This window comes from Mirounga angustirostris, unplaced genomic scaffold, assembly GCF_029215605.1.
Source record: "Mirounga angustirostris isolate CCGP_5_RB_7025 unplaced genomic scaffold, mMirAng1.0.hap1 SCAF_3, whole genome shotgun sequence".
NCBI classification, from domain to species: domain Eukaryota; kingdom Metazoa; phylum Chordata; class Mammalia; order Carnivora; family Phocidae; genus Mirounga; species Mirounga angustirostris.
Window position 1 is genome coordinate 2,895,721 of NW_026991711.1, and position 19,723 is coordinate 2,915,443.

The 19,723-nt window shown below is 48.6% G+C and overlaps 1 protein-coding gene across 2 annotated transcripts in view; it reads left to right on the forward strand.

Moving 5' to 3' along the window:
• The window catches only part of COL4A1 (collagen type IV alpha 1 chain), a 134,530-nt gene that overhangs the window by 67,553 nt on the left and 47,254 nt on the right, over positions 1–19,723 (forward strand). For both annotated transcript variants that reach the window (XM_045869704.3, XM_045869705.3), the window contains 9 exons: positions 13,928–14,017; positions 14,113–14,157; positions 15,174–15,218; positions 15,324–15,386; positions 15,885–15,938; positions 16,089–16,115; positions 17,854–17,937; positions 18,021–18,083; positions 19,324–19,359. In XM_045869704.3, coding sequence (XP_045725660.1) covers positions 13,928–14,017; positions 14,113–14,157; positions 15,174–15,218; positions 15,324–15,386; positions 15,885–15,938; positions 16,089–16,115; positions 17,854–17,937; positions 18,021–18,083; positions 19,324–19,359 — 507 coding nt within the window. The remainder of the gene's footprint in view (positions 1–13,927; positions 14,018–14,112; positions 14,158–15,173; positions 15,219–15,323; positions 15,387–15,884; positions 15,939–16,088; positions 16,116–17,853; positions 17,938–18,020; positions 18,084–19,323; positions 19,360–19,723) is intronic.

A 19,723-nucleotide genomic window follows, 5' to 3' on the forward strand; every position in this document is an offset into this window, starting at 1 on the left:
GACCAGCGTGGAAGGCACCAAGACAGTCTTGCTCCCAGACCGCCTCCTAACCCAGGAGGCCAGGCGATGCCGTACTTTCTCCCGCATCGCGACACGGCACCTCTTCTCCTGCTGGGTGCTCGAGTCCTCCCCCCCGGCCGGTGTGGCTGGAGAGTGTCCGGCGGCGCTTCTCCTCTGTAGGGAGCTGCAGCGGCAGAGGCCGGGCGTCTCAGAGCGAATGCAGAGGCCCCTCGCGAGGCGCGGTACCTCCTCTCACTCCAGACCACACAGGCTGAGCCCCGGGAGCCCGGCAGGGAGGCTGTACCCCGCGGTCTAGGAGGGCCCGGCGGGGGCGTCCTGGCTTCCCGGGCCCTGCCTCCCCTCCGGGTGTGGGACGCTCCGTTCTCTACCCGAGGCGGGGACCCGACGGCTCACTGGACGCCTGGTCTGCCGGGGCAGACGTCCGGCAAAAGCTAAGAATACCGTTCTCAGTATGACCCGCAGGCACGAAGCAGAGCAGTGCTGGCTTTTTCCCTGTGCACGTGAGATCGCTGACCCGTGCCGAGCACCCCGGTCCTTCGGGCCCCTGTGCGCCCGGGGCCAGGGGCGCCGGAGCCGAAGCCCCAGAGGCCGTTCGACTCCCTCGGGCACGCTGGACCCGTGACAGCGCTGGGGGGAGGCACCAGGCACCTCTTTTTCTTTCCTTCTTAGAAATTTGGCTCTGCACCTCCCTCCCGCCTCAAGCTTCTGTTCCTTTCCCGCTGCTCACCGGCTGCCGTTCGGCTCCCTGCACAGACGCACCTCGTGCACCTTCCCGAGCCTCGCGGCTCGGTTCCCTGGGGCCTGTCTGCGGGTCACCGGCCGTCAGTGTCCATGCGCGTGTGAGCGCACGCAGGCACGCATGCGCACGCAGACGCGCCTGCGCCTAATACACACGCGCGCCCGTTCCCCCCCATACACGCATGCGCATAGACGCCCGGCCAAAGATGGCGATGTCTGGCGCCTGTGTCTCTCCGGGGTTCTTGTGATTGAGTGCGCTTTTCTCAGTCAGAGGTCGCTCTGATCAAAGTGGACCTCTCCAAGGGGAGGATGGGGCGCTGGGCGTCAAGCACTTCCGGGTCGAAGTGCCGGAAGGCCTTCCCGGTAGAGGCCGGAAGGAACCTTGGCGCTGGGCCGTTCCTGACCTTTCTGGAGCGAGACGCTGTTGTGTCGGCAGGGGCTGCGGTGTGCGGTCCACGTCAGCGGCTGTGCTGGGCCGAAGCCCAGGAAGGTCAGGCCCAGGGTGGGTCAGTGCTCTCCCAGCCGACGTCGGCCGGGCCGGGGCTTGCTCGCCGAGGGGCGCGGAGGCCGGGACGCGTCGGCCGGCTCCTCCGGCCGCTCGCGTGGAGCCCCGACTCTGTCGAGCCCGCTTCGCCGTCTGCTGCTCGCGCCGGCGTTCTGCTTTGGAAGGTGTCGACCCCTGCGCGGGAGTCCGCGTGGCCGGGCCGCCGGGCGGGCTTCCTCCCTGGCGCCGCTGCCGCTGCCGCTTTGCGAATCGGTTCGCGCCCGCACTGCCCGTCGGGTTTTCCTGAGGGGTCGACTGTGAAAGGAGCCGGGACGCCCACCTGGCGGTCGTTGCTCAGCTGTGGCCTCCAGCTCCGGAGGCGGCGAGCGCCGGAGGGGAGGGAGAAAGACGGGGCAATTGGGAAACCACTCATAGGGGCGGCGTGAGTGCCTTTCACGCCTCCCTCACTCGCCCTTGGAGCGCTCCGTTCTTGACCCAGATGTGACACCGCAGCTCCCCACCTCGGGCCGCTCCTGCCCCGGGGAAGCGTCCTTCGAGGCTCTCCGCGTCGTCGAGGGACGCGTGCTGCGGCGTAGTGAAACAGGTGTCGTCCTCGCGGTGTGAGCCGCAGGGCCGTCCTCCGGGTCAAGGGGTGCTTCGCGCAGAGGGATCTGCTCAGTGGGGGAGGTTTACAGTTCTGTTGTTGTTTTTCAGATTTCATTTATTTGAGAGCGCGCGGGCAAGGGGGGTGGCAGGCAGAGGCAGAGGGAGAGGCAGAGTCCGCGGAGCAGGGAGCCCGGTGCGGGGCTCGATCCCGGGACCCTGGGAGCATGAGCTGAGCCGAAGGCGGACGCTCAACGGCTGAGCCACCCAGGCGCCCCTAAAATTGTGTTGTTCGAAAGGAATCTGCTGCACTCGGTGGCGGACGAGAGCGCACACGTGTCCTCTTGCATCCTGTCACATGCTTGCTTCCTGGCACAGCCCTGTGTGTCCCATCACACAGTTAAGTAGAAGTTGTAGGCGGCCGTAGGCAGTCTTCTCTCAGAAGCAAATCACTTGTCCTTTACTCCGCAGTTACCCCATTCAGCTGTGGTTGTGGGGTCAGGAGCAGTGTCTGTTTCCTAACTTAGGACTTCAGATGGGTGCGCGCCAGGAGGCCCAGGTGGATTGAGGGGCCTGGGAGGGGCAGGTGAGCTCCTCGTCGTGACTGGGTGTTATTCTGAAATTCTGGGCCCAGATAGGCAACCACACTGTTTTTACATGGAGTCCCAGACAGCTGCTAGATGATGGCTCTTCATCTGTTTCTAAACCCAAGGTGCCCACTCGCCCTGGGGGAAGCGTTGACTTTGGAGCCTACTTACTCTTTCAGAGGCGCTGGGTGGGTTCCCACTGGTTGGGAATTCCCGTGGGAGCTTTGAAATCTTGAAAATAAGCACTTTCATATGTGGGGCAGGGGACAGGGGAAGGCCCCTTCAGGGTATTTGGCTCATCAGCCTCCTCTTACCAAAGAGAAATCGAGTTGGTCATTGTGTGGGATGCCAGAGTGGGGAGCAGAGGGGCAGCGCAGGAGGTGTGGCCCAGCCTTCCTCTTCGTGCACTCCCCCCCCCCCCCATCTACACTTCGGGTCATCTATCCTCTAATTTTTTAAAAAAAATTTAAATATGGAATACAAGATAAAATGTCACACATTCAATTCTACGATCTGTAACCTATTTTTTATGAGAACATTAATTTCTCCAGTTTACAAACTGTAATGCAATTTAGGCAAATTTCTGCATCTTCTCTCCTAGCCAAAGAACATAATATCTTAGTCTGTTGGATTAAGTAATAATAAGAAAGCGAGAAACTGTCTTATAAATTGAACCTTTGAAACCTTTACAAAATATGTATAGTAAAAATGGCATTAATTAAGATCCTACCAACTTAAACTTTTAAAATAATTTGGCCAGGGCGCCTGGGTGGCTCAGTCGGTTAAGCGACTGCCTTCAGCTCAGGTCATGATCCTGGAGTCCCGGGATCGAGTCCCACGTCGGGCTCCCTGCTCGGTGGGGAGTCTGCTTCTCCCTCTGACCCTAACCCCTCTCATGTGCTCTCTCTCATTCTCTCTCTCTCAAATAAAAATAAATAAAATCTAAAAAAAAAATAAAAAATAAAATAATTTGGCCATACCTTGGGTTAAAATATATCTCCACATTATCTTTTGGAAACAGGCTTGCCAATTCCATGAACAACGTTGTGGTGAACGGAACCTACCCTCTAAGGGAAGGCTGTTTTTAAGTATTTAAGAAGTAGTTATTGATTGTGTTCATTTATGCACCATGATTTTGTATTGATTGAGCAATTGTACACTTTACTTAGCTATTCAGGTGTAAAATCAAAATCTTGATCCATGAAGCCCCTTCAATATCTTGCTTAATTCCTTTCCTTGAGTGACCGTATATGTTTTAAGAGAATTAATGGTTTTTACTGAAAATAGGTTAAAATTCAGTTATTAATTCAGATTGATGGTGTTTGACCACAACTTTTTCAAATTACTGATATTAAGTGAATTGTGGGTTTTATAAAACCTCACGGTCTTCCAGTATTGCACTGTATTATATGGGCAAAATTGATTTGTCATGTTTCAGCTCTTTGGAACTGTTATTATCTTTTGGGTTCTGAGCATGATTAACGATGTCTTGAAATTATTGCTGCACACTGAGGGAGAATGTTGTTAGCAATGAGGTGTAGCCAAGTCCCTTTGTGGGAGGGAGAGCAAACAAAACCTGTTTGTCATTGGACACCTGTGGGCTACAAACAGAGAGGGCCCTGAGGCCGTGGACATGGATGAGTTGGTGACCATGTGGCCCCACAGACTCAGGCTCATGTGAGAGAATAAACGATACTCCCAGCTGGGAAAGAATATCAGATGTATTCATTAAGAAAAAAAGACCTTGTGCATCAGATAAATGAGCAATTTCTTTAAAAGAGAAAATCTGTCCTTTTTTTTTTTTAAAGACTTTATTTATTTGACAGAGAGAGATACAGTGAGAGAGGGAACACAAGCAGGGGGAGTGGAAGAGGGAGGAGCAGGCTCCCTGCTGAGCAGGGAGCCTGATGCGGGGCTTGATCCTAGGACCCTGGGATCATGACCTGAGCCAAAGGCAGATGCTTAACAACTGAGCCACCCAGGCACCCCTGTCCTATCTTTTCAATCCCAGGGAATCCTTATTTTCCATTGTCAAATTTAGCCTCAAAAATAAGAATGAGATAATTCATGGGTTATGACCGCTGGGAAGGGAAAAAGGTGACCCTGCATTTTCTTTCTCTTAAGATATTCTGTGGCTTTATAAGAAATGCAGTTGACCTGATGGACTGAGAAATCTTGATCGTAAATGCAAACTATATGTAAATACACGTGGTGCATGATCACGTGCTCCGTGTCTGATGCAGCGCAAAGTAGGGGAATGCTCAATCAGATTTGATCCTTCGTGAAATCCGGTGTGAGGCAGGCAGAGTCCTCCCATCTTTCAGACAGCAGACCAGATTTTCAGAGAGTCCTAGTGGCTGGTGCTAGGGCTACAAACAGTCTCTTGGTTCCTAGGCAAAGGTTCTCCCCACCACGCAGCATTATCTGTGCCCTCACCGAGGCAAGAAGGTAGGAAGTAAGATCCATTTGCTAACCCAGAGCAAGGATGCCTATTTGCAGTCAGGTTTGAAAATAGGATCTCCAACTCTGTCCTCTTGGTGGGCTTACGGTATTTCCTTGGAATCTTTAACACTTTGTGTTTCCGGAGTCCCTCCTGAAAATATTTAGTGAGCACCTACTGTGTGCTCTCTGTGCTAGGCGCTGGGGAGCAGGGAATGCCTCCTGGCAGGACACCTAATTTTGAAAGATAGTAACATTTAACCCACATTTTTTTTTAAGAAAAAAAAAAAAAAGAACAAAACAAAAAATTTCTCTTAATTGCCAATTGGCAGTTTTTCTCAAGGTTAAACCTAAAGGATAGCTTGTATGCTTTTTGTATTATTAATTATAATTACTATTGTCAGGATATTTTGTTTGCATTTTTCATATTTACTGTTAACACAGACCCCCCAAAAATCCCTGACCTAGATTGTGGCACTTCCTGACTTTTATGTGTCCTAATTTTGTTCAGGATGCACGCATTTCCAGGATCTTGTCACACACCCACAGACGTTTCCAAGTTCAGGTAATAACATCCTCAGTTATGGTCTAGTTAGGTGCTGTGCCCTGATTGCTCAAATTCATTTCTCAAATTCACTCAATTCAGATCGCTCAAATTGTTTCTCAAATTCACTGATCACGTAGAACACATCTCTTTAAATCTCAAGGTTGTTGGCGATAGTGAAAACGGAGCAAACTGTCTTTTTGAATAAAAGATGTATTTTTTTTCTGTCCAAACTCAGCTGCTAACTTTTTGCTATTTGTTAATGACCTTGTTATTTTGTTGTCCATTATTTTCCTGCAACCTCTCCCCTTCCCCAAATATTCAGGTTATGACACAGAATTTTGATAAACCTCATGGAACTTAAAAAAAAAAAAGGTGCTGGTGAGTGAAAGTGCAGGTCTCCTCAGGCATGATCATTGCTCCCCCGCCCAACCCCAGTACAGTGTCCTCAGCATTCATTCATAAATAGAAGCCCTGTGTAGGGTCTCTTTCTAGCTGGTGGCTTTGATGCTCCTGCACTTTGCTCAGCTCTGTGCCTGTTGGACCAGTGCCCCCTCCCCACGCTGGGCTGATGCTGAGCTGCAGCTGGATTTTGCCCCCTACTCACTGCAGTGTGCAACATAGACAGCCTGCCACAGCCAGAGGGATGGTCTGAGCTGCAGTATAGCACCTTTTCTGTACTGTTTTTCTGCTTTAAAACACAATCTTTAAGTCTATGTATGAGAAGCAGAATATAAGGCGACAGGATTAGGTAGAGGTATTCATGATTCTGACTTTCATGAGAATTCCATGTCATGAAATTAAGTTTTTAGCAAGGGAGATGTTAATCATCTTTTTTGGAGGCCATTAAAAATTGGTTGGATTTTTTTTTCTTCACACATGACAAAAATCAGGATGTATAGGTTTCCTATGAACTTGCAGTAGAAGGGACCAGAGAGAAGCCTTTAAACAAGTTCTCCTGGCAGTTGGGTAGTTAGTAATACTTTCTTAGAGACCTCCCTGCTGTCCTATCTGTACTTGTTTCATGAGTGTTTTGTAGGACTTAACATTTTTCTAGGGTGTACTATTTCTGTGCAGTCATTCAGAAAACTGAATTTACTTTTTTCTGTATTGTTAGATTCAGATGCTCTCAGTTTATAAAATGAGTGGACGCAGCAGTCTGAGAAATCGCCATAATGCACATTACGGGTGGAGTCATCGGCATTCACCTGCCGTTTAATAGCCTTGATGTTCAGGTTGCTAATTTCATGTTTAATTCTAATTAAAATTCTTTCTTTCCCTGGGTGTTCTGTCTTTTAGACCATATCAGACTGATTTCTCTGAGCTGTGCCCATGCTAATAATCTTCATCGGCACTGAATAGACAATATATTAACATAATGAATATTTAAGAAAAAAGGCTGAAGGCTTCAGGTTCCGCGGGGGTTTAATTTGAAAAAAGTGTAGTCCCTTAGCGCCCCCTAGTGGTGGGAAGCCAGAGCCGCGGGGGGCTTTCCTTACAGGAGCCTCTAAAAGTCCCTTCGCCCTTTATTTATTGCCCCTAGTTGAACTGGGTCAGTTAGATGTAATAATTTTCTTCAAATCCCCTGTGTCTAGGAGGTCTCCCCGAGGAAAGGATGTTTAGCTGAGATCCTGGGGCTGTGCCCGGGTGCTAGGGGATGCTGTGGGTGGAGTAGGAGTACAAACATTTCAGGTGGGAGCATCCCTCTCTCAGTCTGGCTGGATGATGCCCCGGGGGTGGGGACCCTGGCCCAGGAGGCAGTGGACAGCCGGGGTGTAGCGCAGAGCAGGATGGGTGGGGGCCTGCAGGAAAACCCATCAAGAGATGTGAACCTTCTCATTGAAATTTGATTGTGTTTAAAGGAGCGTGAGGCCAGGAAATACAAATGTTTCTGGAGAACAAACTACATTTGGTTGTGGTTTGGTGGGAAGATGGAAATGAGCTATCGATTAGATTACCTTTATCAGGAAACGTATGCACAGGATTTGATTGAATACATCCACGATACTGGAAAAAAGTTACCACAGTATTTTTCTTATTTCCAATTTGGGAAGCTGACTCCTTCAGGGGAATGACTTTAAATATTTATACTTAGAAATATTTTGAGCAGATTACTGCTTCAGAGGAAGAATTAATGAAAAGTGTGTTAGGCTGGTTTTTCAGAAAGAGTGTGAGAGACACATGACCGAAGCGAACGCTTGCTGCTCAAGACCGCAGTCCTCGGCTCCAACTAGGGAGAAATGTCAGGAACTTTCTTTTTTCTTTTCTTTTTTTTTTTTAAAGATTTTATTTATTCATGAGAGACAGAGAGAGAGAGAGAGAGGCAGAGGGAGAAGCAGGCTCCCAAGGAGCAGGGAGCCCGATGCGGGACTCGATCCCAGGACCCTGGGATCATGACCTGAGCCGAAGGCAGACACTTAACCATCGGAGCCACCCAGGCGCCCGTCAGGAACTTTCTATAAGTCCCGAGGACCTTTGGAAGACTTTCAGGTGGGATTTTCTCTTTTCGCCCCCGCCAACAAGTTGTCAGCACTCAGGTGCGCCTTTCATTTTAGGAAGTTTTTTTCGCTAGATCAGTGAAGTTGAACAGTTTGCTCTCACATGGCTTTAGGGGAGCAGTTTTAGATTTAGATTAAGACGGCACTTAGAGCTCTTTCAAGTTTTTGTGTTGAGTGACAGTTCTTTAGGAAGTATTTTGTAAAGAACTCTTTGCAGTTCTTTTTTTTCTCACAAGTTGATGTACAAAGTGGAGTTTTGTAGACCAGAAGGTCTAGGGTTTTCTTCTGTGCAGATGCCCAGTGGTCAGAGATCAACCTGTGCGCCTACCTCGTCTGTACTGTTGCTCTGCTCCTTCTGCGTTGTGCGTGATCTGAGCCGGGAGCTCTGCCAGGCAGCTTCATAGCAATGCTGAGATTCCAAGAGTTGTGCTTCAGTTGACCGTGGGCTCAAGTGTTGCCGTACTGGGACTTATCCAAAGGAAGTCTGTCCTTGAGCACGGAGACTTGGAGAAGGTTCTGTGTGTGCTGTACCTGTGGGCTGTCTGAGGCTGATGAGCTATCAGTGGGGCATGGGTGGGCCTCATCTATGAGATGGATCTTTGTTGCCTGGAGAGTGGTTCTGCCCAGGATCGCTGTGGCAGAATGGCCAGCCTCAGGCTGCAATCTGTGGTCTGTGCAGGTGGGCAGAGGGAAGGAAAGGCCTTCCAGCCAGCTCCCATGCCCACGGCTCAGCACGCAGGTTTACCCCATTCTCCACGCAGACTCGACCATCTGCAGGCCCAGCAGGCACAGCGAGCCTGGCGGTGTTCATGTGGCGAGAGGCGGGGTGGGGTCTGCTTGACCAGACCAACCCCCACGGGTTAGCAGGGGCAGGATGGGTTCAGAGCTCCTAGGAAGAGAGCGGATCTGACAGCACACCGGGTCATGAGCTCGAAGGTCATGGGTTGGGGGATTTTCTTTTTTTTTTTTAACACCTTTCTGATTCTTCTCTTCCCTTGAATCTGTAAAGGTGGGAATGCCCTCATTTCTAAGAATAAAATCTTAAACACTTACCTTTTCTCCCCCTCTGTATATAATTGTTAAAGGTCTTAACACATGTTTGCTGGAGAGCCACAACATAGAGATTCCGAATATTGACTTTCAAGCTGAACATCACCAGGGCTTGAGAGAGAAAATCAGAGTACGGGGAAGAAAATAAAGATTACTAGCCATATTTTCTGACCTTGATTATTTTACTCTTTCTTGCTTTAATATTAAAATATTAAATGCAAGAAAACAATAGTAATGATAGAGTGGTTTCATGAAACAATTTTCTTGTTCTATTTAATTCATCAAAGAAGCATGGTGTACTTTACATTAACATATGTACATTCTTTTAGGAATCCAGGTACATGTCTCCTAGTGCAAAGGAGAATCAGTACACACGTCCCCCTCTTAGGAAAGCGTGTTCAGGGCTCCAGCTGCCTGTTCCCGCTCCTCCCCCCCCCCGCCCCCCCCGCCAGCCGTGCCGCCATGATGTCAGGCTTCGCTGTGTGGATGGAGCTCCCAGTGGGGCCTCGTCACACAGTTTTTCCAGGACCCCGTGACACTTCCCACCACTTTCCCAACAGTGTCGGCATTCCGGAAATGGTCCTGCAGATGTCTGATGGTTGTTGGGCTCAAAGAATTGCTCTTGTGGAATTTTTGGCTGAGTCCCCGTGTCACCCGTTGACTGTGACCCATCATTTGAAATCATTTCCCCATCGCTGAATTCTTGGTGAGGTCTGGCTCCAAAAGCAAATGCTCTCATTCCTTCAATCATTTGCAGCTTTGCTTGGAAATTGAAATCTCCAGGCACCAATGATAGGAAAAAACAGCTGATCCAGTGTCATGTCCTGACCATGGCTTGCTGTCCCTGCAGCTGCTTCGGCCACAGGCGCATGTGTCGCCCAGGCTCCGATGGTGCCCACGGGGCTTTAGACCGGGGAGGGGGCCCCAGCTGCCCAGTCACCGTAGTGTAACCACGTTCTCAGTTTCCAGGAGGCATACGTACCGCCTTGTTTCATGCTAGCGGTCATGTACACCACTGCTGAATCCATCCATCCACACACCACTTTTACCGAATTCAAAGATTGTGCCAAACACTGAATGAACAAAACTATATCCCTGCCGTTCAAGTATTTACTTCCAAGAGGTGGAAACCCAGCCCCCAAATCTAGTTAACCTCGCTTGTTGGGTCTGTTCTGCTTTGTAATGGATGAACGCAAGCACAAGTAGGTGTAGATGGCTCTGTCCACTACAGTTGGGCCTGCCCGGGGGCAGGGAAACATTTCTGCTTGTGCTTCTGTCCATTGTAAAGACCTATGGTAATATTATTTTAGATGTGAAAAATAAATTTAAAATTTAACTCAAAAGAATGTGATCCCATGCTGACCGTTGAAACAGGCATAATATGGCCTCTGATAGTAAGACTGGATGACTGCTTATTCTAGATATATTTTTTGCTAACTTCAGTGTTTGTTGTTGGTAATTATGTTATCCTTCAGAGTTGGAAGCTTCACATTATTTCAACTTCAGCCATCCCGGGAGCCTCATTTGAGTTTGGATTTCTGACTTAGATAGGAAGGGGTAATGTTTTAGCCTTTGATTTCCATCATGAACTTGTTTCCATAAGCATTTTAAGAGGAAGGGAAATAATTGATACCATAACACAGTCTTTTGTTCCCATATTTTATGGAGTTTTTAAAAGTGTGTCCGTGCTTTAGATAATACATATTTTATGCAGAATTTTTAAGTAAGTTACTCTGTCCATGAAACTCTGTTTCATGCCCAATTTAGAGTAGCTAATTTTGATGCCAAGATTATTCTCCGTGGCTGTATTCTTTCATCTTTATAATGATGGCATTTTGGTCTTCCTCTTTAAATTCTGAATTCCATCATTTGAGGATGCAGTGGTAGTCACTTCACTGTTTTGGTACATAAACTTCCTTTTAATTAGTATAATACATCGCACTGAAGTTGAAGAATAAAACTGTTAAATGCAATTGCATCGAAACTTTTGTGTAATGTTTTACCAACTTTTCTTTCCTCTGCTGAAATGTTCTCGACTGCGATGAACACTGGTTGTGGGTTCCATCTGTGCCTGGCACGATTTTGTGGCCGCCATGTCCTTTTGGACCTTGCCTTTGACACATCATGGGAACTAGGTGACTCAGGGGCCTATTTCTCGGGGGTTTGGACTGTGCGCATCCTGCCTTGAGCTCCAGCACGGGGGTGGCCGCGTTGTGGTCTCGCTGTTGCAGCTGCGTCGTCTGGCTTACGCACGACCAGCACAACCCGCTCTGCCCTTCCTGCGACGGCAGTGGAGACCTGTTAACAGCTCAGAGGAGTAATGCAGCCTGCAGGCGGTGTGCACTGCTTGCCAGCTAACGGTAGAGCTGTTTGAACGTTTATCCTGTCTGCTGGCTCTGCTCTGGTGCCCGTAATCGCTTTGGACAGGGCACGGGATATCAGATTATTCTTGTGCGCTTTTGTCTGAACAAAAGAGTGGGAAAGTTAAAAAAAATATGTGGGAGATAACAAGAACCATGTTGGTGGGGGAGTCACTTCCTTTTTAGCTACTTAATTTCAAAACTCTTGGGATATACAGATTGCTTAAGCGTTCCGGTGACATTTGGGAAAGAATGTGTTCCTGTGTGCAAGCAAGGACTGGGAATCAGACTTCTGAGTTCTGTTCCCAGCAGCGTGCAGGGGTCACCCGGTGACATGTGACAAGTCAGTTAAGCGTCAGAATCCTAGTGCCCCTATCTGTTGAAATGGACATAAAAGGGGATAAGTTAATGTTGGTGAATTGTTTAACAGTTTACTGGGAACCAGCTTGCTCTAGTGACCTAGAAAAACCATGGACTGTGGTGCAGGCTGACCTCATTTCTATTTTTGGCTTTAGCGCTGACTCAATGAGAAACTTGTAGAAATCAGCTAATCTGGCTCCCGGCCTCCATGCATTCCATGGGTAAAATGAGAATTATAAAGTCTTATCTGCACTGGGTCTCATAGTGATATAGCCAAATACTAATTAAGTACTGAAAATACGCCACCAAATGCACTGGAAACTCTTACATTGATGTGCCTCTCGCATTTCCTTCCGATGTCACGTGAGGCTGTTTGGGGAGACACAATTCAATGTTCACTTTGTTTTTGTAGCTGGCTGTTTGCAGTTCAAATCTCTTCTGTTTCGGGTAGAATTTTCCCACATCCAAGTAGTAGGGAGGAGGTCGACACGATGACGGAGTGCGGTGTATCTCTGTGGTCAGCGTGCTCTGCGGTCGTAACACACTCTTACTAGTTCAGGTTAAGAATGAATATATGTGAGTAGCTTTCCAGTTGAACCAGTCTTGGTCTGAGAGTGCTTTTTTTCCCCAGCTGTCCCAGGCCTTAGGGAGAAGGAGCCAGCATTCCATGTCAGATCCTATGCTGAGGGCTCTGGTCTGTCAGTGTCTGCTCCTCTGGCTCGGTTCTCTGGATGCCGCTGTCCAGAGGGGTGTGCCAGGCTGCAGGCCTTAATTTTCTTTATCCATTCACTGTTTTTATTATACCCCCCGGAGTCTGCAGTAATCTCCTCCACATTGATTCACACGCTGTTCTTGACTCACACCTCCAGTGAATCCTGCAGTCCATGCAAGCACAGCAGTTGGGGTCGCACGTGCAGAACCACATTCTGCATTTTTAAAAATGCAACAGGCAGTGAATTTGCCAACAAGTGCCAGGACTGGCTGAGCAGTTTGGAAGGAAGGGCGGCTTCTAGGGTCCTTGCCCTGTCTCCCTCCTTCTGTGCCACGGTGCAGGGCTTCTCGGTTACCCGTGGTGACCTGCCTTACTGGGGGTGTGTGTGGATGTTCTGGAATGTATAGCTTGTCGGTTTACTTTTACTTTGAGCTAACAAAACTGAGAAAGTACTGGGCACTACGTCATCCAGAGGACCTTCTTCTGCTTTTCAAAGTCAGGGGCGATGGTGGTCTCATCTGCTCCTTTGTATCATAAGGTTGCGTTAAAGTCCACAGAGTGTAAAGAAAATAGGTTTTCTTGATTTTGTATCCTGATGATGGGTGATTTTCTGTTGGCAATCTAACTATGGCAGTCTTCCTTAAATATTGCGTAAGCAGGTCATGGGCTCGCTGATGCCTCTGGGAGAAATGCCATTTCCAGGGTCGGACGTGGACGCCACTTTCCTCCACACTCTGTGCTCATTGTATTTTTGCTTAGTTTTTTGTGCTCACGCAGCCTCGATCGACCTCGTCACCATCTGCTTGCCACTACCCAGCCTCATTGACTCCTTTCTTCTCCTCACATACTTATTTTGCATTCGCCCTTCAAGGGCCAGCTTGGGGCTCAGAACCCCAGCCTTTTGGACTGTCCTTTTTCCTTTTTGAGTATATTATGGCCACGTGTGTGTGTTCAGGTGTATTCTTTTTGCTCCACGAGGGCAGAGACTATAATTAAACTTGGATCATACCTTTGCAAAAAACACGTTTTAAGGACACTTTTGAACGCCCATCATCACATTGCGGATTGCACAGAGAAGTCTCTGTATCTCGTGCTGAAGCTCACACCGTGAGCTCTGTCTACACAGCTCCTAGGAATCTGAAGGAAGAACTTGACCGCCGGTCTGCTTGCAGAGTCCTAGTGCTGTGCCTGCTGATAATATGATCCCACTAGTTGAATCCACGCGCAGTCAATTCGGTGGAAAAAAACCCAACTATTCGTTATTTTATTTACCCGACAAATTATTTAGCATTTAGCATATAGTATATAGAAAGCATTGTGCTAGGCGTTGTGTATGAAGATTCCTGTCTTCAGAGAGCTGGAAATGCAGTAGAGAAAAGCCTCCTGAAATAGGAGTTAGTCTGCCGCGTTGGCTTTCACATGCCCGCACACGCTTGCGTGGGGGCTGGGCGGCACGTGGAAGGGTGAGTACCGATTCATTTCCTCCGTTTCTTCTAACATGCCTTCGGTCTGATCTGCTGCTCCTTCATAGGGCGAAAGAGGCCTCCCAGGGTTGCAAGGTGTCATCGGGTTTCCCGGGATGCAAGGACCCGAGGGGCCGCAGGGACCTCCAGGACAAAAGGTAAGCTTGGCTGTGTCATGGGGGGCGGGGGGTGGAGGGCGTGGGTTTAAGGTGATCTGCATTCTTGTTATGGTGGCATTTCTGTTTGGTTCCAGGGTGACACTGGAGAACCCGGGCTGCCTGGAACGAAAGGAACAAGAGTGAGTACAAGTGTGACTTAAGTTGGGATGTGATCCAGGGGTGCCTCCCAGAGATGGCTCTCTACCCGCTCCTGCCTCCCAGCAGTCCCAAGGGGCGTCCCCCTCTGTCCCTTCTCCCTGCCCGTCCCGTGCCCTGCCTCTCTGCCCGGAGCTGCCACTGCTTGTGGCCCGCTGAGGGCTGACGTGAGTGCTGGTCATGGCTCCACCCACCCCCCCATCCTTGTGGCGGCTTCTCTCACCTGCGCTTCTCCCATTTGTGCTTCCTCACAGGCTCTCACGGACATGCTTTAATTTGGGGGAGGGGAGATGATAGGTCTACAAGTCACTGAAGAAAGGGGTTTCCTTTATTGTGGAAAGCGGTGACATTTTGAGAGCTCACCTTGCTCTTCCTTCTTCACCCCCTACTTTTGTGTTGTACTTCCATTCCTGGGAAATGCATAGATGAAGACCTTGGAGAGCACGTTTTGGAAGTAGAGAAACAGAAAGACACTGTCTACATTTCCTTCTGCTGTTACCCAGTTGGGGGGAAAGTTGCTGGCACTTCTGAGCCCTTGGGCAGGAGACAGTGGAGAGGGTCCCGGCGCTGTTTGGGAGGGAGAAGATCCAGAGCTCCACCAGGAATGACTTGGTTTTCTTCCCCTAGCGAGACGATTTATCTTACAAACTCTTCTCCCCAACAGTTTGAGTTTTTAATGTAAATTATATATGTTTATACATGTGTAACCTACATGTATTTACATGTATATGATGTATACAATATATATGTTTTTATATATAATATATCTTACTTAGAAATCACAAAGTATGAAATGAGGACAGAGTTATTTTGTGAGGGTGCAGCCTTGATTTTAGAAGTGATTCGGGTCAGCTTTGGATGTAGACTTGCTGCCTCCGTGGGCTGGGTCCTTGGCAGAATGCCGTGTGCTGGGTGTGGGTGCTGCCCTTAGCCGGGTGGGTGAGGTGCGGGAGATGAGGGCCCCAGCACTTAGTGCATTCTCTCATTTCTATCCTTACAGGGACCCCCTGGAGCATCGGGTTACCCTGGAAACCCAGGACTGCCTGTATGTATATAAAATGCACATGCTTCCTTGGGGAGATGTTTGATGGGAGTGACAGCACCATTGGGTGACCCTGTTTTGGCTATCTTTTCACTTTATTGATTGCAGGGTATTCCTGGCCAAGACGGTCCCCCTGGTCCTCCAGGTATCCCCGGATGCAATGGAACAAAGGTAAATTTGGGACGAAGACCCCCTCCCTCGTGCTCAGGCTACCGGACTTCCCGTGTTGAGAAGTCAGACAGTGCTGTCCTGTGAACACGGTTTTACTTGCCCCAGTTGGAAGGTTACTTGCCTCAAAGTGCTCTTGGTTTGATGAGGAGATCCAGTTTCCCCATATTTAATGTTCAAGAAACATGTGATTTTGCCTTTCTTTTTTGTGGACTCTTATCCTGCAATTGCTTTAAACATGAAATTTCTCACTTATCTGTTACTAAAGCAAATAAGAAAATGCTATTATTAATCCTTGTCCCTGTTAATTTTATTCTCAAATAGACGTCTTCTATCATGAAGTAGCACTGAGCAATAAAGCTGTTAACAGATAATTTTTAGGATATGATTTTAACCAGCAAATGAAGTATCTCTGAAGGGGAGGACAGAGTAACTGAGGGGGCTGTCTGGACCAATGTCCTGTGTGTCTCGCACCCACCTGACTCTCTGCTGTCCCCTCAGGGCGAGCCAGGGCCTCTGGGGCCCCCGGGTTTGCCTGGATTCGCTGGAAATCCTGTGAGTATAGTGCTCTTTCCACCAGAATTTCCTTTTTTGGTTGTAATTCTTCTCCTTTTGTTCCACTTTCTTTCCTTTTCTTGGACTTATATCTTAATGCTAATGATGTTTTGAGAGAAACGAAACTGATGCCAACCTTGTCTTTTGCAGGGACCTCCAGGATTACCAGGAATGAAGGTACGTACATACACATTGCTGGGTTCATTGCAGGAGTAAAGCGGTGCCAGACAAACACATCTATTTCAGGTCACCTTGGTTGATTGATTGCCTGTTAATGTGTTCGTCTAAACTGTGCTCTGTTACACGAGTATCTAAGTCATAGGCACAAACTTAAATTTTAGGATGTAAACTTGAGACACTGGGTGTAATTTCTGAATGGGAAATAAGCAGAAATAGGAAGCACAGTGTGATGGTGAGTATTGGCAGATGTGAGTCCAGTCCAGATTAATTCTCTGCATAGACAGTCCTGGTGATGCTCCTTTTCCTGAGCCATGGGACAGAAGTGCTCAAACAGTTACCATGTTTAATCTATATGGTTTCACTTAAATACAGCCATCTTGTCGTGTTGCCTGGAATCTGGAGGCACTCTCTATTGTAAATTTTGTGATTCCTGCAGGAAAACCCCAGTCCCTTTAGGTTAGATCCCTGGTGTCCTGCCACCACCCCCTCCTTATTCTGAGCAAATCCATGGCCTTTCTCAGCTTGACTGTCCCTTTGTGTCAGGGTGGGACCCAGCACCCTCTGCCTGTGGTGAGGAAGGGAAACTCAGCCCCTCCTGCCATGGCACCCAAGCGGTGGGGTCCCTGCTCCCAGCCCAGTGGGGGCAGGTCCTCCATCCACACTTGTACCATGAGCCAGCGCGGGGGTGGATCCATGCAGGTGCTTAGCCCTGCCCTGGCCCCTCCGGCATTCTTCCCTGGGCGTGGGGGAGCAGAGAACTCTGCCCACAAGTCCTTCCCAGGCGGTGGGCCACGGCTCCCGCTGACCTGGCTCAGGGTGCGTGCCCCATGCCGCACGGCTGTTCGGAGGGCAGGGGTGTCTGGGTGTTTGGAGCAGTCTTGCTGAGAAACAGCATCCTCATGATCGTCCGGTATTTTAGCCAGGGTTCTGCGGAGACCCAGAACCAGGAGGGGGTGTGTGTGTATTTATGTACATACGTGTGTATGGACATAGATGTATGTCTCCCGATAGATTTATTTTAAGGAATCACATAATTGTGGGGGCTGGCAACTCCAAAATCTAGAGGGCAGGATGGCCGGCTGGAGACCCAGGGAAGAGCCAGGGTCCCAGTTCAGAGGCTGTCCGGAGGCAGAATTCCCTCTTCCTTGAGGGAGGTCAGGTTTTTTTCTTTCCTCTTGGGGCCTTCCACTGATTGGACGAGGCCCACCCACATTATGGATGGATTATACTTTACTCAGAGGCTACTGGTTTAAATGTTTATCTTATCTTAAAAATACCTTCACGGCGACATCCAGACTGGGGCTTGACCAAATATCTGGGTATTGTGGCCTGGCCAAGTAGACATAAAATTTACCATCACAGCCTGCTTTTATAAAAATGCTCATCCTGGGTCTTTTTGTGAAAGATAATCTTTATTGCATGAGAGCGCTCGGAGCCTGCGGCCCTAATATGCACGCTCTCTCCGTGGCGGGGGCGGGGGGGGTGTGTGGATGACCGTGGGCATGTGCTGTAGTTCCTTTAACTGGCTGAGCCGAGCCTGCAGCACAGGATGCTGGGCAGTAAGGTACCAGCAGTGAGCGGGAGGCGGCCAGTGTGTATATTCCAGGTGTAGACAGAGCCTAAATCCCAGATTCCATACCAGTAATGCACGCCTCTTACTGAGTGGGTTCTCAGTTTCTTTATAGAAATACCAGTATTTGTGACTTTTTTTTCCTTCTCTTTTTTCATCCCCCAGGGGGATCCAGGTGAAATCATTGGCCATGTGCCTGGGACCCTGTTGAAAGGTGAAAGAGGATTTCCTGGACCCCCAGGAACACCAGTAAGCGTTTGCTAAATAACTATAAGCACACGCAGAGTCTCTCCTAGTTCCCGTTTAATTCGTCCGTTTTCAATAACTTACAGGGCTCGCCAGGACTGCCAGGCCTGCAAGGTCCTGTTGGCCCTCCAGGATTTACCGGACCACCAGTAAGTGTTGGGGGGAACCTGTTGGAGTCACTCACTGAAAGAACAGCTGTGTTGTGGCATGAAAGTAAATCCAGTGTAATGATGATTGTACCTAGTTGTGCTCTCTCTTCATTTGGTTGGGGAGAACGAGCTTCTTTCTTGGGAGAGTGTTTGGCACTTAAGGGGCACGTATTCCAGAGCCCTGGGGAGAAGGCTAGTGGTGGCGGTGCATGCCAACACGTCCCACACAGATAACACATTCATTACTGGAGGGGATGGGCGGCTGCCCGCGATACCGTGGCCTGAGGAGGCTAAGTTCAGAGATGGACATGTAGAAACAGTCATCCCAGAGCGCCTGGCTCTGTGGGGCCGGGGACGCAGGACAGGCAGCTGCGGGCAACTGTGCTGTATTTGTGGTAAGGACTGAGCCCCGGGACATAACCCTCCAGAGGCTCCCCTCTCTCACTGGCCCCCTGCACAGCCGGTAATTCCCAGTAGGAGGAGGGCCCGTCTCCTCCCACTTGCACATTTTGAGAGCACAAGAGAGTCAATATTAACGAGACTTAGCCATTTGTCAAGTGCCATGTTTACTGGCAGTGAATAATGTTCCCCAGACTGGCATCCTCATACTGGCCTGCCTGACAGTCCTTGAGAGATTTTCAGGCCTCCCTTCCCCGCCCGCCCTCCCTCCCTCTCAAATCCAGCAATTCTTCTGTCCATTCTTGGAAATGTAACCTCTTTTATATTCTTGTAAATAAATGGACTCATTTTTGTGAAGAATGACTAGTTGTTTGTTTGTTTTTTTAATCATTGAAAAGCACTCTGAAATTTTGTTGCAAACACAGGAAGGTTTTTACTTCACTATAGCCTATGCACTTGAAGAAATCATTCAACTTTTTAGATAAACAGTTATATCCAAAGTGGACGAACACCATTTCCGAACTGGAAACTAGGGCTCTCAGAGAGTTTGGCTGTGAATTTCATTCAGCATCTGTGTTCCTGGCACATTCTTGGATCAGTGGATTTCACAGGGCAGTGCCTAAGATGTTGAGGTGTTTCATCCCTGTTAATTATTGTCCTGGACTAATTCCTAGTTACTTTCCAAATTTTATAGATCCAAAGCATAGAAATAAAATTTAAATATTTAACAAATATATTAGCACATTAATCATGGGAACCTTAAGATAACTCCGGTAAAAAGAAGCACGTAGAGCTTACCGAGGTTGTGAATGATATTTAATTAAAATGCTCTCTCTTACAGGGTCCTCCAGGCCCTCCTGGCCCTCCAGGTGAAAAGGTAAAGATATTTTTCATTTGACATTCTTTGGCATTTGTACAAAACTACCACGAAATCACCATAACTTACTCTTTAAAGTCTCTTTAAACAGTTTTGGAAAATTATATTTCTTTATCTCTGCTTAACATCTGTGCATCCATCTGTCCATCTATCCATGCATTTGTCTATCCATCTGTCCATCCATCCCCATCCCCATCCACCCATCCCATCCATCCATCTCCATCCATTCATCCATCTCCATCCATCCATCCCCATCCATCCATCTGTCCATCCCATCCATTCTTCTGTTCATCCATTCATGCATCCCCATCCATCCATCCATCCATCCATCCCTATCCATCCGTTCATCCCCATCCATCCATCC